Source organism: Lynx rufus, unplaced genomic scaffold (genome assembly GCF_022079265.1).
Source record: "Lynx rufus isolate CCGP_SWC_20201006 ecotype Redwood Valley unplaced genomic scaffold, mLynRuf1.p SCAF_7, whole genome shotgun sequence".
Taxonomy (NCBI): domain Eukaryota; kingdom Metazoa; phylum Chordata; class Mammalia; order Carnivora; family Felidae; genus Lynx; species Lynx rufus.
Genome location: NW_025814889.1, coordinates 135,629,613 through 135,655,047, shown reverse-complemented (window position 1 = coordinate 135,655,047; position 25,435 = coordinate 135,629,613). Strand labels below are relative to the sequence as shown.

General features: G+C 54.3%; 1 protein-coding gene and 1 pseudogene across 5 annotated transcripts; both read left to right on the top strand.

Annotated features, from left to right (window-relative positions):
- The first annotated feature begins 805 nt into the window (after nt 1–805).
- On the top strand, nt 806–24,430 carry A4GALT (alpha 1,4-galactosyltransferase (P blood group)). Of its 5 annotated transcripts, none has more exons than XM_047066572.1 (3): nt 806–844; nt 21,566–21,707; nt 23,318–24,430. In XM_047066572.1, exon 3 carries the CDS (start codon nt 23,364–23,366, stop codon nt 24,423–24,425), a length of 1,062 nt encoding a protein of 353 aa, XP_046922528.1. In that variant the 5' UTR covers nt 806–844; nt 21,566–21,707; nt 23,318–23,363; the 3' UTR covers nt 24,426–24,430. The 5 variants fall into 5 exon arrangements, with proteins under 5 accessions (XP_046922528.1, XP_046922525.1, XP_046922527.1 ...); XM_047066571.1 differs by lacking the exon at nt 806–844 and adding an exon at nt 8,859–10,531 and having other exon boundaries at nt 21,566–21,622; XM_047066569.1 differs by having other exon boundaries at nt 21,566–24,430.
- LOC124502715 (uncharacterized) lies at nt 8,432–8,584 on the top strand (annotated as a pseudogene).
- Nucleotides 24,431–25,435: the final 1,005 nt, after the last annotated feature.

Below are 25,435 nucleotides of genomic sequence, written 5' to 3'. Positions count from 1 at the left end.
GTTGCTGAGTCAGTGCGGGCGCCAAGGGTGGGAGCCTGCGGACAAAGGGAGGGGGCGTAGGGGGTCAGCGGGTCCTGGGAGGAAAGGCGGCGTCTAAGTGCCAGGTCGGCGGAGACTGCGATGGGCGGCGGGAGCCTCGAGGAATGTCCTTCCGATTCATTCATTCAAAGGCACCTACTAAGTGCCAGACCGTCCCGGGGCCGGGGTGGAGAGTCTCCCGTGTCTCAAGGTGGTGGCCCGGGGGCCAGTCACGGGCTGACGGGGAGGCTGGGCGCAGAGGAGGGGGGACAACAGGGCGAGTGGCGGGTGGACCCGCAGGAGGGCCCGGTGGTGGGGGGTGGGGACCGGGGCGCAGCAGCCGCGAGGACCCTGGGAAGTTGTGAAGGTTCAAGCACATCACTGAAAAGCCTGCACGGCGTTTAGCTCGGGTCACAGCTGGGGACGGGGGCTGGGGAGGTTAATGCAGATGTTCCAGGCCCGGGTTCCAGTCCTGACGCTGCCCCGTCTCGGCTGCATGACCCTCAAGGGACAACCGTGTGAGCCTCGGCTTCCTCATCTGTTAAATGGGGCAATCGGATTATAAAGCCCTAGGGCGGGCGGCCGGGAGGCCCGGGAGCTCCCCATGCCCGTCGGCCGGCGGTCCAGCCGCGGCGCCGGGAGCAGCGGGGACGCGCGGCCCGGGGAGCCGGGACCCAGCAGGGGCGGCGGGCGGCGGGCGGGCGGGGCGGCGCTGACCACGCCCGGGCCGGAGGGGCGGCGCTCCGGCCGCCGGACTCCGGGCACTGCCTCCCGCCGCCGCCCCGCGGGGCCAGCTCGTCCGCCGCCGCCGCCGCGGGAGCCGGAGGTACCGGGGGCCGCGCGCAGGGGGCGGCGGGCGGGGGCGCCGCGGGGTGGAGGGGGGAGGGTGGGCTGCGGGGGGGCGGGGAGGGCCGGGCCGCCGCCCGGGCCACCTGTTCCGGAGGGACGCCAGGGTGCGCGCCGACTGGGCGCGGCGGTCCCCGGCCAACTGCGCCCCGAAGTTGAGCGCGGCGGCGGGACCGGGAGCCTGGCCGGCGAGGGGAGGGCGCGCCGCGCCCGGGAGCCCTCGGAGCAGCGCCGCCCGGGCCCGGGTCCTGCGCCCGCCGAGAGGGGCCGAGGGGGCGGGAGGCCCGGGGCCGAGCCCCGCTGCGCGGCGACCTGGGGCGCGGGGCGCGGCATCCCCTCGGGAGACCTCGCGGCCGGGCGGGGCTCGCCCCTGGCCCCGGAGGGGGTGCGGCTGGGAGAGGGGAGGGAGCGGCCGGCTGGAGGGGAGACCGCCCGGGGCGGGAGGCGTCGGCCCGGGGCCCGGGGAGCGCGCGGTGGGGGGAGGATGCTGAGGCTTCGGAAGCACCCAGGTGGGGGGAGGGCCCTGCAGGTGGAGAGAAGGGCCCGAGCGCTTCTTCCCCGGGGATCCGGACCCGGCGACGAACCGTCTTTCCGGCTTGCTTCGCCCCCTCCCTCTTCTCCAGACGGGAAACACTGAGTGGGATCTGCTCTGTGCTCGGGAGAGGCTCTGGCGGGGAGGTCCAGTCCCCTCCGCTGCTCGCGGAGCCCCCTTGCCTCAGTTTCCTCACCTGACACCGCGGAACAGAAGTTCCCACCTCCTTGACAGACTCAGCCGAGCCCCTGGCACCGAGAGGGTTAAAAGCCATCTTCCGCCGCACCCACCCCTCTCTCTGGAGGACACCGTTTCCGTCTCCCCCAGATCCTCAGGGATTGCTCCAGCTGGCCACTTGGGGGTCCCCAAAAGCAGGGCCCACGTTGGCCAGGACTACACCCTGCATACCTAGGCCTGCCTGCACACCCTGTTCCCACAGGGACTCCCTAGGGGTGTCCCCCAGCCAGGTCCAAATACAAAAGGAAAGAAAGGGAGGAGCTGAAAGGTGGAATCTTCTCGGGGTTCATCTCCCTCCCAAACTTGTTCCTAGTGTCTCGAATGCACGTCCCTGCTTGTCTGCCAGGACAGCTCTATATTGGAGTCCAAACTCCAAAACAGAAATTCTTAAAAACGCGCCTCCTTTCCTTGTGCCAACCGAAGCCCTTTCAGCTGCCTAGAAAGGTCTAGGTGAAAGGTCCAAATTGGAACGAGGGCAGAGTAAGACCAAGTGGCCGCCGGGGACGTTTGCGACCAGACTGGAAGAAAGGGCAGATGAGAAAGGGAAGCTCGAAATGTGGAAACAGCTCTTTCCTCCCCTATCTCTCCCTCCCCGCTGGCTGCAGCCCCTCCCGGCTCTCCCTCCTCTCCCTCTCCCTCCTCTCCCTCTCCCTCCTCTCCCTCTCCCTCCTCTCCCTCCCCGAAGGGCGGGCGGGTGGGTGGGGTATGAGTCTCCTGGCCTCAACCAAGGTCTGCGCCTGCTGTGCTCTCCTGAATGCATTTCTTCCCAACCGTTACCCCCCAGGTGAGCTCACAGCTCCTGCTAAACGCCCCCCCCACCCCCGTATTCTCATTGTTCCCCTCCTCTTCCAGATTGGAAACTTCTGGAGGGACAGAACCTCGCCCGAAACCCAGTGCCCAGCCCAGCACGTAGTAGGTGCTCACTAAATGTTGCTTGAGTGAATTAACTGTAAGAAATAGGGGAAGATTCCATATTTGCATCACCTGGAGATACCTAATCGTTCACATTCACCATTTCGCCAAACTTTCAAAAATACTTTTTTAACGTAGTTGAATATACCTTGTCTATATGAAAACTTCAAATGCCTCACCTCTCGCAAACACTTTTTTTTTTTTTTTTTTTTTTTTTTAACATTTTTATTTATTTTTGGGACAGAGAGAGACAGAGCCTGAACAGGGGAGGGGCAGAGAGAGAGGGAGACACAGAATCGGAAACAGGCTCCAGGCTCCGAGCCATCAGCCCAGAGCCTGACGCGGGGCCCGAACTCACGGACCGCGAGATCGTGACCCGGCTGAAGTCGGACGCCCAACCGACTGCGCCACCCAGGCGCCCCACGCAAACACTTTTTAAAATATTTTTCAGCACTTGGATACGTTACATCATGTTAGTTAATAGACTTTATTTGAAATTTAGGTGCTTTTCAATATTTGGCTCTTTGGGATGACGTTACATGGAACTTTCGCATTTATACATTGTCAGATCTTTCCTGGAAAGAGAATTACCTGGTAGTCACTGCATCTGATGTATAGGAAGGTCTAGAAGGGCTCTACCTAGAACCAGCTGGCTCTGTAGAAGGCCTATACCATTCGTACCTCCTCAGGCTGTGAGTATGCATTTCTCGTTATTTCCTAGAGGTGAAATTACTCTGAGTCAAAGAGTATGAATGTCCGGGATCTTTGTGTGGTTTTTTTCCCCCAGTTTTTTTTTTTTTTTTGTAAATTTTTTTTTAATGTTTATTTATTTCTGAGAGACAGAGAGAGACAGAGCGGGAGCGGGGGAGGGGCAGAGAGAGAGAGGGAGACACAGAATCGGAAGCAGGCTCCAGGCTCTGAGCTGTCAGCACAGAGCCTGATGCGAGGCTCGAACTCACGGACTGTGAGATCATGACCTGAGCCAAAGTCGGATGCCCAACCGACCGAGCCACCCAGGCGCCCCCTCCACCCCGGTTTTACTGAGATATAAATGACAGGCAGGACTGTGTCTGTTGAAGGTATACAGCACGATCTGGTATGCGTGAATTGCGAAATGGTTATCACCATATGTGTGTTTCTTATTCATTTGTTGGAGCTCATCCGTGAGGTCTTTGCCTCTCGTCTGGTCTCTTGGTGGCAAAGACCTCCTCCCAGGTTATCATTTGGCTTTGGCTTTTGCTGCCACCGGTGTGTGTTTTTGAGGAGCACGTTTTTTATTTTTATTTTACTTTATCTGCTGTGGTGCTTTTCGATGACGGAGATGGCTGCATTTATGAGCTGACGGGAAGGAGCCAGAGGACGGAGCGGCTGAGTCCCGGAGGAGAGGCGGGTCCGTAGGTTGAGGTCCCAGAGATGCAGGAGGTAGGGGTGTCTGGCACTGGTTGAGGGACCTTCTGAGCTGGTGAGGACAAGAGGCGAAAGGGAAGGGCTGGACCGACACCTTAGGGACCGGCTTTGATCTTCATGTAGAGAGAGGCGGAAGAGCTCAGTGGAGAGAAGAGATTCTGGTCCTGAGGTCCCAGCTCCCAATGCTGTTTGCCAGCCTCATCCCCTGGGGTCCTCCCTGCTTCCCTGGGAGGTAGCAGGTGTTATCACCCCCCACTTACAGACTGGGGGGAGGGAAGCTGCCTTGTTCTGGTTCAGTCAGCTGATGAGCGGCGGGGATGGGTTCAACGTTGGCCCTCCAACATTAACTGCGCGCCCTTGAGAACCGCTCTCCTCTTGGTGCCTCCATTTCTGGTAGGTATCAGGAAGCCGTGCCCATCTTAGTCCGAGCGAGTGTCCTTTCCTCTCCTGTCTGCCTGTTTGCTTTCCCTCTGGACGGATCCCCGTGGAAGCTGAGCTGGCCACGGGACTAGAAGAACCCCTCCCCTTCTGCTTAGTGCCTGCACACTGTCCCCCGGTGCCCACACCCGCACCCACCAGGAGCTGACTCCAGCAGGACACAGAGCACTTCCTGGAAGTCCCACCAGCGCCAGGTCTGAATGGACAGACGGGGGGGGGGGGGCGCTGGGTGAGGAGGCAGGCACGTGAGGGCGAAGCGGGAGAAGTGATCATCACGCTCACCCAACAGACTCGGTTTGGAAGAGCAGAATCTGTTGTCCCGGGTGTAGACACAGAGCCCAGAAAGGTCCCCACGGCTGCCCCCCCGCCCCCACCTCTCCGGGGTCATCTGCAGTCCTCATTTGCACCTTCCATTGGGTCTCCAAGGCAACCTCCTGATTTGGGGGGCGGGCTTCCACGATTGAGCCCTTACCCGGTGCCAGACGCTGTTACCTGACCTTATTTAACCCCCTCGGTCACCCTGTGCCATTCTGCCCATTTTACAGGTGAAGAAACTAAGACTCAGAGTCAAGAGTTACGTGCCTTTTCTTTATTGCGGGGGGTGGGGGACGTTTGAGGCTCCGGGGCCACAGCACTCCCAGGTGAACTTGGCCACGGGCAGACCCCTTTCACCTAGGGGAGGGGGTTCGAACCCCAGCGGTTCCCTCAACTCTTAAAACTGGTGGATACGAAGAGTGCCCGCTGGATATGAAGAGGGCTGGCGGGAGGCTTAAGTGAGTTACCGTGCAAAAGCCACTCTGCCCCGTGGCTGTGCACAGGAAGTCCTCAGGAAGTGGACACTGACCACGTAGTTCCGCGCCTGTCACGGGGGAGCCAGTCACAAACGTCAACTCAAGCGCGCTCACCCCTCCCCATGCTGAGGGGATGACAGCGTGAGCTCTGGAAAGCCTTTCTGGAGGCCAGTTACTGTGCCGCATCTGTAAGTGCAAATTCCATTTCCTTCGGCCCAAGCGGCTCATTTCGAGGAACCAGTCCTCCCGAAGCAATTAAGGATGTGCTCAAAGACGGGAGTGCAAAGACAGTCACCGCGGTGTCGCCCGTAAAAGCAGAAGGATGCAAACCACACTTCCGGCAGCCCAGACGGGAAGCAGGCGGGACGAAGGATGCGACTAACCACGCGAGGTGACGCGCGACCCTGGGAACTGAGGGTACGGGTCTGCGTTTGTGGGCGTGATAGGAGGGCAGAGGGCACGTGTGCTCTCGAGCAGGTTTGTTCCAGAACCGTTCGCGCGGCTCGATGAGTTTCAGGTCGTGGATATCGCCCCGTATGCGCCACCGCTATCTGGTTTGAAAATACAGGCGCCCGGCGTGTCTCTGGGTGAAAAATAAAACAAGGTATAGAACAGCGCGGGGGATAGGGTCTCCTTCCGTGCGTATGTGGCTCTGTCTGTCCACGGCAGCCCTGTGTGTGGCAGGTGTGCGGAAAGGGACCGAAAAGGCTCCACCGGAACGCTGACGCGGGCACTCGAGGTGCCAAGGTCACGGGGAGGCTGACCGTGGCACGTGCTTTTGCCTCAGGCCTTTAGTGACGTCACACTACCGTCCGCGAGAGAGAGAGTAAAGCAGGAGGTGTCGCTGCAGGGTGCTGACTGGACACGTCCCCCTCTCTGTGGACACGTGGGGACAGTAGCCGCAGGCACGAAGACACAGCTAATGTCGCCCGTCACCCTCGCCTCCGGGAATGGCATTTGGGACTCTTAGCACACGGCAGCTCATCTTGCCTACTGTGGCTGGAGGCTGCTGGGGCAGGGGAGGGGGTGGGGGCGTGGCATTCTGGGAAGCAGGAGGCACATTTTACAGAAACTCGGAGTTCCCAGAGCCTGGCGGGTCTGAGCCATGGAGTTGATTTTCCTTTCAAGTTTTTACCGTCATTTTCAAGGGCTTCTGGAGCGTCAGGATGGTTTTCCTTTATCCCTCGGTCGTCGCAAGTTTCTGGTCCACCTGCTGTCGCCAGGCCCTCCCTAAGTTCGTCAGGGTCACCTACAGCCTTGGGAGAGCGGCGTCTGGCTCAGTGCCCCGAAGGCCCCAAGGCCAAATCACCCTGGCCATTCCCAGCGGGACTCCCCCGGGGCCCTGAGGGTCTGCCCGGGATCCAGGCTGTGGGCGAGGCCAGGCCTTGGGGTGAGTGCTGCTCGTTTGGAAGGGAGCCACGAGGGCCTACTGTGTGCGGCGCGGGGGCCCCAGCCCACGGCCCACGGTGGGAGCTGTGCCAAAATCCAGGCAGCTTCCTGGAGGCGGCCTGCCCTGCTCGTCTAGGTCGGGAGAGACTCAGGGAGGAAGGGCCGTCTGAGAATTTGGGGCAGATATAATAACCCGGGTGCAAATCCTCCCTCCCATGCTTACTAGCCCCGCGGCATCGGGTGGGTCACCTTTCCTGTCGGTCTCTCTGTTTTCTCATGTGTAAAATGGGGCCGTGGTGGTAGATACGAGGACACAGTAAAGGGTGAACGGTGCTTGGCAGGATGCCTCACATTGCATCACAGGATGCCACAACAAGGTGGCACATTCTCGGCAAATGGCAGCTCTTCCCACATATTTCGGTTAAGAGGTTCCTGGACAGGGGAGCGCGGGGGGGGGGGGGCGTTTTAGGGAAAGGAGGGAGCGTATTGCAGAAATCCGGAATTCCCAGAGCCTGTTGGCTTGAGCAATGTGGCAGAGGTCAGCTTGGCTGGGCTGGAGGTTGTGGGCCTGAAGAGGGGCGGGGGCTGCTGGGGAAGTGCCCACAAGGCATGGGTGTTGCGGGGTGGGGTGGGGTGTGGAGACCTGCTGGGGTTCAAGGCAGAGGACAGAGTCCTGAGCTGGGCTGTGGTCACAGGGCTGAAGACGGGCAGGAGAGATGTGTCAGAAAGGTGTTGCAAGAGCGCCTGTCCCCCTGTGTCCCAGCCCTGTGCCTCCCTCTCCTCTGGACCATCCCCAAGAGCCTCGTAGCTGCCTTCTTGTTGCCACACGTCTCCCTTGGTTTAGTCTCAAAAAGCATCCAGATCCTAAAGATCTCTTTAAAGCGTCAGGTACATTGTAGCCCCTTCCTCCTCAAAATCTCCCAAAGGCAGGTCTCCCAATCAGAGAGACAAATCCTTCCAGTGGCCCTCAAGGCCCCCCATGACCCTGCCTCCTCATTATCTCTCTGACTTCCTGTCCTTCCTCCCACCTTGCTTACTGTGCTAGTCCACCAATACGTCGGGCACACATGCCCCAGGGCCTTTGCACTCACTGATTTCCCTCCCTGGACACACTACCCGCCCCCCCCACCCAAGGTAGCCCTAAGGCTTGCCCCCTCACTTCCTTCAGGTCTCTGTCGGCTTTTCAGAGAGGCCATCCCTTGCTGGTCTATGTAAGGTAGCACCCCTGCCCCTGGTCCTCCAGTCCAGTGTTCCTGCTGTATTTCTCAACCCAGCGCATGTTATCGCTTACTGTATTTCTTTATCCGTTAATTTTCTCCGCTAGGATTTCAGCTCCATGAAGCCGAAGAGTATCTGCTTTGTTCACTGCTGTCTGTGTTTCCAGACCTTGGAGTGGGGGGTGGCACATAGTAGGTGTCCAAGCATTTGTTGAATGAAGGACCAGGGTGCTCTGTGTGATGCCGAGGGCTGGCTGGGTTTCTTTCCAAGAAGACGTTTTGGTATCAGCTTGAGCAGGAACTCTCTTATCTGTGAATTATCAGCCCCTTGGCCTTATTATCTGCCTGCGCTCTTGGCCTGACACCAAGGGGCAGGTGGCCCTGAAATACTCTGTCTAGAGAGGCCGATGCTGGCCATGAACAGAACTGGTGCTGGAGAAACCAGATTTGGAAGGTCTTTCTAGAAGGGTCCTTAGAGATGGTCTTTTCCAAGCTCTTTATTTTACCGGTGGAGAAATTGAGGCTCAGAAATGGTGGGGGAGGCCGTACCCCACGATCACAGAGCGAGTGTGTAGAAGATAGAAACCAGGTCCCTTGCTCAGGTAATGTGCAGTTAGCAAAGGCTGTTAAGAATACCGAGTGTGAGCTTTGCTCATTGGCAGTATCGTAGCCAATGAGGTTTATCGGAGGCGCGATTATTGCTAATCGAAAGAATACCGAGTGTGGGCAGTGCTGTGTGTGTGTGCAAACCGCGTGGGGCAGGGTGGGCACTGTCTTTTGCTGCCAGTTAGTTTTAATCTTGAATACAGCAAAAGAGGAAAAAGTCAAGCAACATGGAAACTTTCTTCCAAGTAGGGTGAACTCTGGACTCTTAACTCAGGCCAGCGTTTCTTTCTTTCTTTTCTTTTTCTTTTTTTTTTTTTAAGTTTATTTATTTACTCTAGGAGAGAGAGAGAGTATGTGTGAGCGAGAGAGGAGCAAAGAGAGAGGGAGAGAGAATCCCAAAGAGACTCTCCGCCGACAGCACAGAGCCCCATGTGGGGCTCGATCCCACAAACCGTGAGTTCAGGACCTGAGCCGAGATCAAGAGCCAGATGCTTAACTAACTGAGCCCCCAGGCCAGAGTTTCTAAATGCCTTTTCCATGGGCATTGCATTTGCAGGCATGATTTTTTTTTTTCATGGAGTGGAAGATTTAATATTGTTAAGATAACAATTCTCCCCAAATTGGCCTACGGATTCAGTGCAATCCCCATCAAAATCCCAGCAGTTTTTGGTAGAGATTGATCAGCTGATTCTAAAATTGACACAGAAGTAGGAAGGACCTATCGTGGCCAAAACAATTCTTAAAAAAAGGACAAAGGGTGGGAGGGATACCTGATTTCGAGACTTATCATAAAGCTGGAGTTATGAAGTCCGTGTGGTCTTAGCACAAGGGTAGACGTGTCGTTCAATTAGCAGAATTTGGAGTCCAGAATCACACTCCCGCTTAAACAGCAGATTGAGTTTTGACCAGAGTGCCAAGGTAATTCAGTGTGGGAGCAGACATTTCCGGACCAGCGCTGGAAAAACTAACTATCCCTACGGAAAACAATGAGCCGCAGTCTTCCCTCATACCACACACAAAAATTAACCGAGAATGTAGCCTAGACCTAAGTGCTAAAGGCACCGGTTTTGCTTAAAGCCGGGCATGATTTTATCCGATGAAGAGTTTTCTGCTACCTGTTCCTCTGTGATCTCTGGGCAGAGCAAGCGACCGACGCAGAAAGCTCACCACGCCCTGCCACCGGGGCACTGCAGGGGGTCCTGGCAAGTGCATGTGTGGACATGCCAAGACAGCAAAGGTGTAGGAATCCAGATTCGTGGTGGCTTGTGCTGCCTGAACTGAGCAGAAAGCTCGGGGACGGTGACTTCACCCTATGCTCCTGAGAAGCCAACCCCAGGCAGCCCGATCTTCAGTCCAGCCTCCGGTGCAGAGGGGCAGTGACCCTGGCAGGGAGGGATGGCCTCGGGAAGAGAGGAGAGGTCTAAGACTTGGGGGCAGATCTCCCTAGGGGCAAATCGTGTCTCCCAGGCTTTGGGAAGGTGGCCTTTCCTCTCTCGGGACCCGTGAACACTCAGGCACTTTAATATGAAAAGTCAAAGGCGTGTGACCTTAATTTGTACCCACAGATGGTGAGGCAGGACGTGTCAATTACGCTTTCTACCAGCTGTCATCTGCATCCACACGTGGCTTACAGTTTGCAAAGGGCATTTCCCTGGTCAGTGACCGTATCTGATCTTGGCTTTGTGGGCCGTTTAGGGATCATTCACTCACTCGTTCAGAATATATATATTTATCTATCTACCTATATATCGAGCCCCCGCTTTGCGCTAGCGTCCGTGCTGGCCACGAAAGACGCAACAATGAGTCACAGCAGACTTGGTCCCTGCCCTCTGGGAGCTGACATTGTTTTTCATGGCATCAGTGTGTAATCAGTGCCTTCGAGAAAGACCTTGGGTTGTTTTTCATCGTTTGCGATCGAGAACCAACCTGTGACCTGTACAAGTGGCACTTATCTACGGATAAATTCACAGACTGGGATGGCGTGGCGAAAGGGTTTCGGTGGATGTCATTCAGTTGCCCTCCACCACTGGACTGGTACCATCTGGAATGCCTCCCGGCCGTGTGCGAGATGCCTGTTTGCTCCCAGCCTGGCCAGAAGAACGTGTTGTCGAAGTTTTGGATTTTTGCCAATCTGACAGGTGAGAGATGCTATCTGAGTGTTTCAATTTGCATTTCTTTTACTTACAAAAAGATCCTCCCTCTCGCTGACAGATTAAGGGTCGTGTTTTGCCTGTGCGAAAGCTGCCCTTGGCCTCTTTTTCTTCTCTGTGTTGTTGGTCGTTTTCTCCTTGACTTCTGGGAGCTCTTTAGAGGTTAGGAAAAGTGGACCTTTGGGATCCGAGGGGCACAAAAGTTCTCCCAAGTAGTTCCTTCTACTTTGACTTCCCTGATGGTGTTTTGGAGGAGGACACAGATCAGTTGGCATTTTCAAGGAGTCTAGTTTATTCATCTGTTCTTTTATGGCTTCTGGATGGATTTCCTACATAATTAAGAAAACTTTCCCAACTCTGAAGTTACAAAGGAATTCACCCATGTTTTGTTCTGCATGTTTATGGGGTTTATTATTTTCCATTTGGAGTTTATCCTGGGGCATGTTCTGAGAGGTGAACCGGGCTTCTACTCCACCTGCCCAACACCTTAGAAGACCCATTTAACTTTACTGATTGGAGATACTGCCTTTACTGGATGTGCGAGCACTTCATTATTTCTGTGATAGGTTTTGTCTCATTGTCCTGTTTGTTCGTATGCTAAGACTGCACTGTTTTTGTTTTCTGGTGTGTGTGTGTGTGTGTGTGTGTGTGTGTGTGTGTGTAAGACTGCATTGTTGGGGCGCCTGGGTGGCGCAGTCGGTTAAGCGTCCGACTTCAGCCAGGTCACGATCTCGCGGTCCGTGAGTTCGAGCCCCGCGTCAGGCTCTGGGCTGATGGCTCAGAGCCTGGAGCCTGTTTCCGATTCTGTGTCTCCTTCTCTCTCTGCCCCTCCCCCGTTCGTGCTCTGTCTCTCTCTGTCCCAAAAATAAATAAACGTTGAAAAAAAAATTAAAAAAAAAAAGACTGCATTGTTTTAGGGGTGCCTGGGTGGCTTAGTCTGTTGAGCATCTGACTCTTGGTTTCAGCTCAGGTCATCATCTCATGGTTCGTGAATTCGAGCCCTGCATAGGGCCCTGTGCTGACAGTGTGGAGTCTGCTTGGGATTTTCTCTCTCTCTCTCTCTCTCTCTCTCTCTGCCCTCTCCTTCTCTCTCTCTCTCTCTAAATAAATACATAAACTTCATTTTTTTTTTCAAAGACTGCATTGTTTTAATTATTGAAAATTTATAGGAGCACGTGGGCACAGTCACGTCTGACTCTTGATGTGGCTCAGGTCATGATCTCACAGTTCATGAAATCAAGCCCCTCATGGGGCTCTGTGCTGACAGCAGAGTCTGCTTAGGAGTCTCTCTCTCCCTCTCTCTCTGTCCCTCCCCAGTTCGTGCATGCACACTTGTACTCGCTCTCTCTCTCAAAATAAATAAACATGAAAAAAAAAAAGAAACTTCAGAGTGTGTTTTAATATCTAAAGCACTCCAGCCCTTTCTCATTTTTTCCTCCTTCTCAGAGTTTTCCTATGGGTCTTGGCTTGTTTATTTTGGTATATGAACTTCAGACTCAATTTGTAAATTCCAGACTCACACATGTGTCTTTGGTTTTGTTTCCCTTGCTTGTGGAGAGGTATCTAGAAAAGGGTTTCAAGAGCTGAGATCAAAGAAATTACTGCCTGTGCTCTCTTCTAGGAATTTTATGGTTTTGTGTCTCACATCTAGGTCTTTGATACATTTTGAGTTTATTTGTGTGCGTGAAGAAAGCGGCCCAGTTTCATGCTTTTGCATGTGGCTGTCCCGTCTTCCCAACACGATTTCTTGAAGAGACTGTCTTTTCCCCGTTACGTATTCTTGCTTCCTTTGTCGAAGATTAAGTGGACGTACGAGCGGGGGGTTATTTCTGGGCTCGCTATTCTGTTGCATTGATCTATGCGTCTGATTTTGTGCCAGTGCCATGCTGTTTTGATGACGACAGCTTTGTAGTGCATCTTGACATCTGGGATTGGGAAACCACCCCCTTTGGTCTTCTTTCTCAAGATTGCTTTGGCTACTCGGGGTCTTTTGTGGTTCCATACAAATTTTGGCATTATTTGTTCTAGTTCTGTGGAAAAATGCTGTTGGTATTCTGATAAGGATTGCATTAAATCTGTAACTTGCTTTGGGTAGTGTGGACATTTCAACAATATTGGTTCTTTTGATCCGTGAGCATAGAATACCTTTCCATTTCTTTGTGTCATCTTTGATTTTTGTCATCAGTGTTTTATAGTTCTCAGAGTATCGATCTTTCACGTCCTTGGGTAAGTTTATTACTAGGTATTTTATTCCTTCTGGTACAATTGTAGATGGGATTGGTTTCTTACTTTCAGTTTCTGCTACTTCATTATTTGTGTGTGGAAATGCAACAGAGATTTCTGTGTATTAATTTCTATATGTCTTATGACTTCACTGAATTCGCTGATTAGTTCTAATAGTTTTTTTGTTTTGTTTTGTTTTTGTTTTTGAAACTTTAGGTTTCCTCTTTATAGTATCGTGTCATGTGCAAATAGTGAGAGTTTTTCTTCTTCCTTACCAATTTGGATGCCTTTTATATCTTTTTCTTGTCTGATTGCTGTGGCTAGGACTTCCAGCACTGTGTTGAATAAAAGTGGTGAGAGTGAACGTTCTTGTCTTGTTACTGACCTTAGAAGAAAAGCTGTTTTTTACCATTGACATGATGTTAGCTGTGGGTTTTTCATATATGGCCTTTATTATGTTGAGATAATGTTCCCTCTAAACCTGTTTTGTTGAGGGTTTTTATCATGAATGGATGTTGTACTTCCTCAGGTGCTTTTTCTGCATCTGTTGAGATGATTGTATGGTTTTCATCCTTTCCCTTGTTAATAGGATGTGTCGTGTTGATTGATTTTTGAATATTGAGCCACCCTGGCCTCCCAGGAATAAATCCCAGTTGATCATGCTGAATGCTTTTTTCCCCTGCCCCTCCCAAGGATTTTTTAAATATATTGTTGGATTCAGCTTGGTAATATTTTGTTGGCAATTTTTGCATCTGTGTTCATCAGAAATATTGGCCTATAGTTTTCTTTTTTTTTTTTTTTTGTAGTATCTTTATCTGATTTTGATATCAGGGTAAGGCTGACCTCATAAAATGAATTTGGAAACTTTCCTCCCTCTTCTATTTTTTTGGAATAGTTTAACTATTTAAAGAATAGGTATGAACTCTTTCTTAAGCCTTTGGTAGACTTTGCCTGTGAAGCCATCCAGTCCTGGACTTTTGTTTGTTGGGTTTTTGTTTTTTATTTATTTATTTATTTTTATTACTGATTCAGTTTCATTGCTGGTAATCAGTCTTTTCAGATTTTCCATTTCTTCCTGATTCAGTTTTGGAAGGTTATATGTTTCTAGGAATGTATCCATTTTTTCCAAGTTGTCTAATTTGTTGGTATGTCATTTTCCATAGTATTTTCGTATAATTCTTTGTGTTTCTGTGGTGTTGCTTGCTATTTCTTCTCTTTCATTTCCGGTTTTGTTTACTTGAGTCCTCTCTCTTTTTTTCTCAATGAATCCAGCTAAAGGTTTGTCAGTTTTGTTTTCAATTTTAGTGAATGCTTCAACTCTTGAGAACAAAGTGTGTTGCCTATTATGAAGATAGAGAGTTTGATACAGTGTAGAACCTCACTGATCATTTATTTACATTTTCTGAATTCTTATTTATATTTATTTCTTGGGTTAAGAGTGGTGACTTAAGGGGTGCCTGGGTAGCTCTGTTGGTTAAGCGTTCGACTTCGGCTCAGGTCATGATCTCACACTTCGTGGGTTCGAGCCCCGTGTCGGGCTCTGTGCTGACAGCTCGGAGCCTACAACCTGCTTCGGATTCTGTATCTCCCTCTCTCTCTGCCTCTCCCCCACTCCTGCTCTGTCTCTGTCTCTGTCTCTCTCTCAAAATTAAATAAACATTTAAAACATTCTAAAAAAAGAGTGGTGAATTAAAATCTCTTATTAGTGTGTTTCAATCTATTTATCGTAGCATTCTGTAATTTCTAATTCCTGAAAATTGCTGCTGGTATGTTGTGAATTATACCTTTTAGCATTATTATTGGCCCTTCTTTGGCTCACTTACTGATGGTTGCTTGAATTCTCAGTCTGATATTAAGATTACGGCCCCAGCTTTCTTTTTGTTTATACTTGTTTTTATATTTTTGCTCTTTCTTTTGCTTTTAACCATTCTAAATCATTTTGATGTATATCTCTTAAATACAGGATAGAGTTGGGTTTTGTTTGGGATCTAAATAAAAAAATCTTTTTCTTAGTAAAGGTAAGCGAGGCAAGCCGGTTTATATATATTGATGCGACAGGTGTCTGGTATTCTTTCCATCATGTTGTGTATGTGTGTATATGTCTTTGCACACGTGGGAGGGCTATATTCTTTATTCTTTCACTGTGTTTAAAAAAAATCCCCCTGATATTCGGGAAAGCTTGTATTTTTGTTCTAGTGGCTACATTTATATTGACACCCTTATATAAAATACTCTTAGTTTCTTTTTTCTTTAGAGAGTCTCTGTTGTTTCTCTTCTATGAACAACAATAAACTTAACGGGTTTCCCTTTCTCTTGTGGCTGCCCCATTTCAGCTGATACTGTACTGAGTGATTAAGGCATATCTTCTGTCAGTTCTAAAGCCTCAGAGGGGCCTTTAAAGTCCTTTAAAGTACCTTTAAAGTCCAGAGATTTGGGGGCACCTGGGTGGCTCAGTTGGTTGAACGTCTGACTTCGGCTCAGGTCACGATCGCATGGTTCGTGGGTTCGAGCCCCGCATCGTGGCTCTGTGGAGACACGCTCAATGTCTGCAGCCTACTTCCGATTCTGTGTCTCGCTCTCTCTCTCTCTGCCCCTCCCCTGTTCGTGTTCTGTCTCTGTCTCTCAAAAATAAAATAAAACATTTTAAAAAAAAATTAAAGTCCTGGGGCGCCTGGGTGGCGCAGTCGGTTAAGCATCCGACTTCAGCCAGGTCACGATCTCGCGGTCCGTGAGTTCGAGCCCCGCATCGGGCTCTGGGCTGATGGCTCAGAGCCTGGAGCCTGTTTCCGATTCTGTGTCTCCCTCTCTGCCCCTCCCCCGTTCATGCTCTGTCTCTCTCTGTCCCAAAAATAAATAAAAACGTTGAAAAAAAAATTAAAGTCCAGAGATTTTACTATTACACGTCTCGGGATTCACGGTTCCGGGTCACCGCTGTCTAACGCACGGTGTGCCTTTCCATTCATGGGATCAAGTCTCCCCCTATTTCAGGTAAGTTCTCCTGAATTTTAATCGCAAATATTTCTTCTAGCCATTGGCGTCATTTTCTTCCTCAGGAGCCCTGGCCGCACGTTTGTTGGCTCCCCTCTGCTGCCTGTTCCACCTCGTGTCTTCAGTTCTAACATCTCCTTGATGATTTCTGTTGGATTTTCTTGACTTCTTCTCCCTTTCCTGTTTGTATCTCTTTCGATACTTTGTATGGAGCCCGTGCTCCCGTGTGTCTCTGGCCGTTTGGTTTTCATTTCCGAAGTGTTTTTGTTATCGCCTTCTAATTCTTTCCTGAGGTCTGTCAGTCCTCACACATCATCCTCTTCTCTTGCTGTCACTTTGCCTAATTGTTTCTTCTCCAGCTCTTGTACCTTCTGCTTTTTGGTCTGCCTTCATGGCTAGAATTACTTTTTAAAGTTGTTGTTGTTCTCATTGTTTTAAATTCATGCTGTAATTTTGTATTCGAATTTTTATTTGTTTTGTGGTGATTTTTTTTTTAATTTTTTTTTCAACGTTTATTTATTTTTGGGACAGAGAGAGACAGAGCATGAACGGGGGAGGGGCAGAGAGAGAGGGAGACACAGAATCCGAAGCAGGCTCCAGGCTCTGAGCCATCAGCCCAGAGCCCGATGCGGGGCTCGAACTCACGGACCGCGAGATCGTGACCTGGCTGAAGTCGGACGCTTAACCGACTGCGCCACCCAGGCGCCCCTGTGGTGATTTTTTTTTAAAAAAAATGTGTATTTATTTTTCGAGAGAGAGCAAGCTGGGGAGGGGCAGAGAGAGAGAGAGAGAGAGAGAGAGGGAGAGAGAAATCCCAAGCAGGCTCCGCTCTGTCAGCACCACCCAGATGCCACATGTTTTGTGATTTTTTTTAAGTTTATTTATTTATTTTTGAGAGAGAGAGAGAGAGAGAGAAAGCACGAGCAGGGAAGGGGCAGAGAGAGAGGGAGAGAGGGAATCCCAAGCAGGCTCCACGGTCAGTGCAGAGGCCGACACGGGGCTCGATCTCACCAACCGTGAGTTCATGAGCTGAGCCAGATCGTCATCAACTGACTGAGCCACCCAGGTGCCCCATGTGGTGATATTTTCACAGTGAATTTTCTTAACTGTAGTGAATTTCTTTTTAAAGTTTATTTATTTTTGAGAAAGAGAGAGACAGAGTGCTAGTGGGGGAGGGGCAGAGAGAGAGGGAGACACAGAATCCGAAGCAGACTCCAGGCTCTGAGCTGTCCGCCCAGAGCCTGACGCGGGGCTCCAACTCACAAACGGTGAGACCGTGACCTCGGCTGAAGTCGGCCGCTTAACCGACTGAGCCACCGAGGCGCCCCCAACTATAGTGAATGCTTAAACTACAGTGAATAGTTTCTCTACATAGGAGAACATTAGCGTTCCTTCCCCTTTTCATTCTTGTAGCTTCCTTATATGGACACTGTGTTTATTCCTTTCACCATTGTTTTTTATATTCAAATCGGTTGAATTTTCCTGGATCAGCATTTAACAGGAGGTTTTGGTAGAAATTGGGAGACAGGCCAGGCAAGTTCTCTAAGTTTCTCTGTTGAAAGACTCCCTCCTCTGCTTTTATGGAAATGGATTGTTCCTTTAGAATACGACCCTTCTCAGGACCCAGTGCTCTTTTGCCTCACAGAACCCAACCGGGTTCAAGGGGACACCTGCCTGCATCCTTGAACTCTCCTGCTTCATCCAGGCTACATCTGTCTTCTGACTTACTCCTCTTGCTTTTAGAAGTGGCGATCTCTATGATCTTCCACTTCCGGCCCCGCCCCTCCCCCCCCCCCCCGCCCCCGTTCCTCCCCACCTCACCGCTGTATCTGCTGGTCCAGCTTTGCGAGTTGGAGTTTATGGGTTTTTCATGCCCCGGTTTTGCTAAAGCTGTAGCTTGTGGCTTATTTTCTCTTTCCTGTGTTGCTCTGTATGACATCAGCAGGGGGGGGAAAGATCCAGAACCCAGAATCTGCCTTATTCCTATTGGAAAAAGAAGTCTCTACCTCCCTACCTCCCTGGCTTTAGAACATCTTATAGGCTCTGGAGGAGGAACATTTTATAACCTCCATTCTGAAAACAGCCATTTTTACGAGGATCACTTCCTAATAACTGCAACTCCTACTCCTTCAGTAGAAATATTCATTTACTGGGGCACCCGGCTGGCTCAGTTGGTTAAGCTTCTGACTTCGGCTCAGGCCATGATCTGGCAGTCTGTGAGTTCGAGCCCCCCGTCGGGCTCTGTGCCGACAGCTCGGAGCCTGGAGCCCGCTTCGGATTCTGTGTCTCCCTCTCTCTCTGCCCCTCCCCCATGCACGCGCGTGCTCTGTCTCTCTGTCTCTCTCAAAAATAAATAAGCATTTAAAAAGTTTTTAAAAAGAGAAGGATTTATTTATGCCCTGAAAGATGGGAGGGGGTGTGCAGGGACAGGACAGCGGACCCTTCAAGCAGGGTTTCCAAGCTCTAGGTATTGATTTTTCCCATCAAAGAGGGTCTGAGTTCCTGATCCTGTCCTGTCTCCAGAAGTGTCCCTGCTTTCAATTTGGCAGACTCTTCCCACGTCCCCCCCACCCCGTCTCTGTGTCTGTGGAAAGTGCAGGATGTACCAGTCTCTCTCTCCGTCTCTTGGCTCTGTTGCCTCTGGGCCGGCTTCAGCCTCAGCCAGGCTCTCCCCTCTGGCTCGGGCCTCATCTTAGAGACCCCACTGGAAAGCTCCTGACTCTGCTTGGCCCGCACTGGGTTACATGCCCTGCCCCCGGCTACTCACTGTGGCTGGAGAACGTGACACAGTCATTAGGCAGATCTGAATCTGTGCCGCCCCCGAGAGCTGGAGAGTGGGGTCTGTGGGGCAGAGGTGGTCCCTCAAAGGCAATCAGGATACTCTTATCAGCAGAGGGGGGACGGATGCTGGGCAGGCAAAGCCTGCCACCCCATGTCCACTGGGACTCCCCAGCGCTGTCCTGCCACGCAGAGAGGCCCCCCCAGGCACATTCTCCACGGAGCTGCCGTTTCAGGGATGTTCCAGGCAGCGTGTGACCTGAGAGGGGCTCTGAGTCTCCAGGGCAGAGGGACACAGAAAGGAGGTGTAGTGGGGTGGATCGTGGCCTCAGAGAAGATTGTCACGTCCCAACCCTGCGACACGTGAATGTGACCTCCTTTGGGAAAAGGGTCTCTGCAGGCGTTACTAAGTTAAGGATCTTGAGTTAAGGAAATGACCCCGTGTTAGTGAGGTGGGCCATAAGTACAATGACAAGTGTCCTTGCAAGAGACAGAGGGGAAGACCGCGTGAAGACAGAGGCAGAGATTGGAGGAAGCGGCCACAAGCCCAGGAATGCCTGGAGCCGCCAGAAACTGGGAGAAGCAAGGAACCGTTCTCCCCCGGAGCCCGAGAAGGGGCGTGGTCCGGCTGACACCTTGGATTTAGACCTCCACTCTGCAGAGCTGTGAGAAGATACGCGTCTGCGTTCAGCCTCAGAGCCGGGGTCCTCAGTTTCCGCAGCCACAGGAAGCCGATACAGGATGCTGATCAGAGTCTCGCACATCTCCTTGGTTTTGTGCTTTGAGACTTCTGCTGGGCTCTCAGCCTCCTGCAGCAGCTCGAGGAAGGCCCGGGGAGGGGACGTTTCTTGCAGAGGGGTAGGAAGAGCTCCCTAAGGGTGCCAGTTCCACTCTCTGCTGCTGCGAGACCCTGGCCAAGTCCCTCACCGTCTCTGGGCCTCTGTGTCCCCCTTGGGATATCAGACTCTCCAAGGGCCTAGCTCTGGAACCCCAGGGACAGTGAGCACCTATCCTGGTAGTAAGTCGTTCAGGAAGTGTGGACTGTGTCTGACCATTGCCGCGACCCTGTTCTGTCTGGGTCGTGGTCAGCCAGCAGTGGGCTGAGCTGGGCTGGACCTGGGAGCCGAGGGAAGGGCAGAGGGAGATGCCCCTACTGTGGGCCGTGAATGAATGACAACCTTCAGGTAGTGGGGCCATTCCCAGGCCCTGGGCTGGTCCCTGATGCTGACGCTCCTGACGTGGGGCCCCCAAAACTAATGCAAGGGCCGAACCCACAGGGAGCGGTCAGGCCTTTGGCCCTTTGGCCTGCCGGCTGTGTGCTTCTCGCCCTCACGTCCTGCCTGAGATGGATCATGGGGGGCTGGGAGGGTCCCTGAGGATGGGGAGCCACAGAAGAGCTCAGGGCAGGGAAGTGGCCACAGTTGACCAGCTAACTGGAAATCTCTCCCCGGTGCAGGGCTGAAAGCGTTAGGCAGGGAGGCAGGAGGAGGAGCAGTGTGCCAGGCTCCACTGACAAGGGTCAGGACTTGAGCCACAGCTGCGAGGCCCATCCAGGGGGGCCAGGAGCATGCTTCGGGCCTGAGGTCACACGGGTATTTGGCTGTGGCCAACTTGGCCCCGCGCGTCGTTTCTATTCCTGGGTCTTGGGCTCGAGCACCAAATACGGTGTTGCTCGGGGCCGGTACTCTCCCCTGCGGTCGGCGCGGGCTCAGGTGGCAAATCCCGTCTCCCCAACAGGCCCAGACCCCACCCCACCCCACAGAAGGCCCAGATCACCCCAACGCCTCGGGACCCCCGAGCAGCCAGGACCTTGCTCGATCCAACTGTCTGTCCCCTGCTCGGTGTGGTTCACACTGGGTTAAAAATACTCAAGACCAAAATAGCCTCTCCTCGCAGGCGAAAACCAGGGCGGGGGAACACAAGGTTCTTGATGTATATTGGCCCTGCCACTCCTGACCCAGCCGCCGACCCCCAGGTCCCTCACACAGGCGCTCAACTGCTTTATTCGGTCACGTGCTGATTTGCTGGCTCACTGACTTATTCACTCATTCATTCACTCATTCGTTCATTCACTCGCTGATCATTCACTGATCTGCTCCTTCACTCACTCGCTCCCACCTTCGTTCACCCACCCGCTGCGTCACTCACTCCCTTGGTATTTGTTAACTACCTTCCAAGAGTCATCTCTTCTGGATGCTGAACAAAAGGCAAAAAATACCTGTCCTCGTGGGGTTATGCTCCAAATAAGTAACCCAAACAGACGAGTACCAAATGTCCAGCATGCTCGATTAGGTGCCGCGAGCTCCACAGGGGACTATGGAAGGGCTGGGGAGGCATGATTTTTGAGGACGAGAGGGAGGTGAGGGAACGAGCCAGGTAAACACTATGGGAAGAACATTCCAAGCCGAGGGAACAGCAAGTGTGCAGGCCCTGAGATGGCAGCACGGGGGTGGGCGGTGGGGTTGAGAAGGCGTGAGGAGGCCAGGCGTGGCTGGGGTAGGGCAAGTGGGGTGTGAGGTCAGGGATGGGGGCACCTGGGCGACCGGGGCCTCCCACATCACTGAGGGTCTGAACAGAGGAATGGCGTGACCTGGCTTGTGTTTTTGAAGTGTCCCTCTGGCGGCCAGGGGAGTGAGTCAGTGAGTGAGCGGGTCCACGAGAGGATGAGTCAGGTTGTGTGTCCCTACTATGCGCCAAGGACCGAGCTGGGCTCCGGGGAGGAGGGCAGGTGTGCAGGCGCCCTTGGCGGTATGGAGGCCCATCTGGCTAAGGCCCCTCCATCAGTGTGACCTCTCCAGAAGCCACCTTCTCTTTGCTGCATTTCAACTGTGACTAGTGCATTTCCAGATGGTCCCCCCACACGCTGAGAGCTCCTCCAGGGCAGAGCCGCGCCCAGCTCTCCCTTTCTCCCAAGTACATTCCCTGTGGGGCCGAGACAGTCAACAAATCAATGAACATCCCCCCCTGTGCGGCTGGGGGCTGACTCCGTGAGCCCGCTACCCCCCTCACTCTGTGTCTCGCTGTGTCTTACAGATGGATTTGTGGACGCGGAGAGCTTGTGGAAGGGCCGTGTTCCTGTTGGCAGAGAAGGTTGGCTGCTGAGCCGGGGCGTGTCTCCAGGAGGGCTGCCCGGCTGCCCAGATCCCCACCTCGCCGCCATGGGCCGCCCAGGCTGGTCAGTTACCAGCCAGTGACGTCATCGCGGTTCCCGGCCCTCCACCAGGAGGGCCGGCCAGTTGCTCAGTCTCGCTGTCAGGCCAGGAGATCCGTCCGTCCTGGGGAAGGGGTGACTCTAGCTCCCCTTAGCCTGCGGGCCGCACCCAGTCCCCCCGCCCCTCTGTGTCCAAGTTTCCTGGCCGCTGAAGGAGAAATGATACAACTACCCCTGGGGTTACTGAGAGCCAGAGGGGGTGTGCGTGGGGCACCAAGAATTTAGAAGGCACTGAGTACACGGTGGCCAGGATCCTGCGAAAAGCGAGAACAGCCCCGGCGAATGTGCACCGAGTCCTCAAAGTGCCAGGCGCGCTCCCAGGTCCCCTCTGCCGGTTCTCTCCCGGGCCGGATGGTGCAGTGGTGAGAGAGTGCACTCTGGAGCCAGATGGCCTGGCTTCCAAGCCCTGCCCTGCCACTTGCCTACCGTGGGACTGTATGTGAGCTTACCAGACTTCTCAGTGCCTCGGTTTCTTCACCTGTAAGATGGGGGCGATGATCGCCTCTGCAAAGGGTGGTTGTGAGGGTTTAAGAAGTTGACTATGTGTGAAATGCTGAGCACGTCACCTGGCACGTGTGTGGTGACGGCCAACCCTTTAGTGGGTTCCAGTGTTCCCGTCCTGAAGGTGGCAAATCTGAGCTGAGTGCGTTGCCCCAGGTCTTAGCTGGTTCAGGTACACGTCAGGTCCCGTGCCTCCCAGATGCTCCTATAGTCCTACCCTTGGGGACAGAGCCCAAGCCTGTTTTGTTCCCCCAGCCACCTGCTGGGCCCCCAGGATGTTCTTAGCTGCTGGCCAAGTGGACATCACCAGGAGAGGGTGAGGGTCCAAGGGCAATAGTCCTGGGCAAGGTTACGGGCTACGGCACAACCTCCCCGCCCCTGTCCCTCCAGACCTGCGTCTGTAAGTTGCACGGCCCAGGGCGGGGGCTGGGGAAGCCAGGTGCCCAGGAGACCCCACTGCGTCTGAGGCAAGGGCTTTAGGACCCAGCACGCATCCCCGTGTGTCTGGAGCCCACCCGTCCTGCAAGCTTGCCAGCCAGCCCCTTAGCAGCCAGCGCCCAGGCCGCCGGAGCCCCAGGCTTCTCTGCAGAAAGTCCCCAAGGCTGCTTGGCCGTCTGCCTCCTCGGCGCAGTTCCAGCCGGTCTGTGGAGCTGAATGGGGCTGAGGGGTAAAGCGCTAGGCTTCGAATCACAGGCTGCCAGCGGCCCGAGGGGGACCGGCCTCACCCGGCAAAGGGGCCTGCGTGCCGCGTGCAGGAGCATCACCTCTGACAACCCTCGTGGCTGCCGGAACCCCGGCCTGGGCCCGCGATGGCCACGTGTCGTAGATAGCACTGGCTGCGTCCTTGGGAAGCTCACAGGTGTGTCACAGAGAGCGAAAGGGACTCTGCCCAGACCTCGGCCCCGTGGCCTGCTTTTCCAGCTTTCCCAGGTGAGGAAGGAGATGGGACTCTGCGACCAGCGGGCCCCAGGGCTTCGGAAGCCAGCATCGGCCGTGGCCGGTGTCTGTGGGAAGCGTTTTCTCGGGCTTAGGGAGGTGGCAGCCTGCCCTGATGTGCTGCTCGTCTCTTGCAGACCAGCCAGTTCCCGCTGGAGGCTCCTGGGGTCATCCGGGGAGAACATGTCCAGGCCCCCTGACTGCCTGCTGCGGCTGCTCCGGGGAGCCCCGAGGCAGCGGGTCTGCACCCTGTTTATCATCAGCTTCAAGTTCACGTTTTTCGTCTCCGTCATGATCTACTGGCACATCGCGGGAGAGCCCGGCGGCCAGAGGGAGTTCTCTAACCTGCCTGCCGACGTCCCCTGCCCCCGGCTGGTGCCCCCTACGCCGATCTCCAGCACCCCGCCTCCGGGCAACATCTTCTTCCTGGAGACCTCAGACCGGACCAACCCCAACTTCCTTTTCATGTGCTCCGTGGAGTCGGCGGCCAGGGCTCACCCCGAGTCCCGGGTGGTGGTCCTGATGAAGGGGCTGCCCGGCGGGAACGCCTCCCTGCCCCGGCACCTGGGGCTCTCGCTTCTGGGCTGCTTCCCCAACGTCCACGTGCTCCCGCTGGACCTGGAAGAGCTGTTCCGGGACACGCCGCTGGCGGCCTGGTACGCGGCCAGGCGACGCCGGTGGGAGCCTTACCTGCTGCCCGTGCTCTCCGACGCCTCCAGGATCGCGCTCATGTGGAAGTTCGGGGGCATCTACCTGGACACGGACTTCATCGTCCTCAAGAGCCTGCGGAATCTGACCAACACGCTGGGCACTCAGTCCCGCTACGTCCTCAACGGGGCCTTCCTGGCCTTCGAGCGCCACCACGAGTTCATGGCGCTGTGCATGCGAGACTTCGTGGCCCACTACAACGGCTGGATCTGGGGCCACCAGGGCCCGCAGCTGCTCACGCGGGTCTTCAAGAAGTGGTGCTCCGTCCGCAGCCTGGGTGACAGCCACGCCTGCCGCGGGGTCACCGCCCTGCCCTGTGAGGCCTTCTACCCCATCCCCTGGCAGAACTGGAAGAAGTACTTCGAGGACATCAGCCCCCGGGAGCTGCGCCGGCTGCTCAACGCCACCTACGCCGTCCACGTGTGGAACAGGAAGAGCCAGGGCACCCGCTTCAAGGCCACGTCCAGGGCACTGCTGGCCCAGCTCCATGCCCGCTACTGCCCCACGACACACGAGGCCATGAAGATGTACTTGTGAGGGCCCTGCCGGGCCCCGCCCACCCCGCGCCCCACCCGGGCGTCCTGATGGAGAGGGGCTCCCGGTCACCTTTCCCCGGGGGAGGCGAGACGGGGCGGGGGGAGCGGCAGCCAGAATGAGCTGGAGTGAGCCGGGTGAACATCTGGGTCATCTGGACGGGACACACCAGAGCCGTCGTGAACACCGAAGCGTCTTCCAGGGCATCACAGGGAAGCCAGGCTGGTGGGGGCTGAGGGGCCCACCACGGGAGCATGGAAAAACCCAAGAAAAGGGGATAGGAAGGAGAGGGGGGCTCCTGAGGAGCAGGGGGAGGCAGCCTGTAGGAGAGCCGGGGGTGCAAACCCAGCCTCGTGAACCCAGGTAGGTGCCTGGCTCTTTTCTGCCTTTGGTTTCTTTCTCAGCAGCACTGAGACATGCAGAGCTGGCCTGGGGAGCCCTTTGGGGGAGGCCTGCCTGCCCACCCCATTCTTTCTTCTTTCCAGAGTTGTTGCAAGGGTGAGATGTGCCAGCTGGCCACCCCAGGGCATGGGGGCGTGGAGTTCTTTTGGCTCAGGAAAAGCATTTTAAGGAAAACACCCCCCCCACCCACGATCAACACATGATAATAATAAATATAATAAAAGTGACGCCCTGACACCAAGTGCTTGGTGGTTGATGAAACGAACCCGCTCACACAGCCCACATTAGCCCCATCCTGCAGATGGGGAAGCATCTGGGGCTGGAGGGGGTTGGTGACAAGCTTGAGGTCACTCAGCCTGCCCAGAGAGCAGAGTCTAGGGACCCAGCAGCCAATAAGCTGACAGCCTGGGGGTGGGGTTGGCGTGGGGAGCCTGCGTTCCTACCCTTTACCCCCGGTGCGTAACCTAAACGAGGCCAAATGAGATGCCCCCAAGAGCCCGTTACCAGAGTAGGGCCATGCTGCCCCCGGCCCGTGGGGTCCCTCCTGCCCCACCTTGGATGCCTGGCCAAGATCCCGGGAGAGACCAGAGGTGCCCTGCTCGCAGTCCCAG

Coding starts and splice junctions, on each gene's coding strand:
- A4GALT (XM_047066569.1), top strand. CDS start 22,899: ATGGGGCTGAGGGGTAAAGCGCTAGGCTTCGAATCACAGGCTGCCAGC.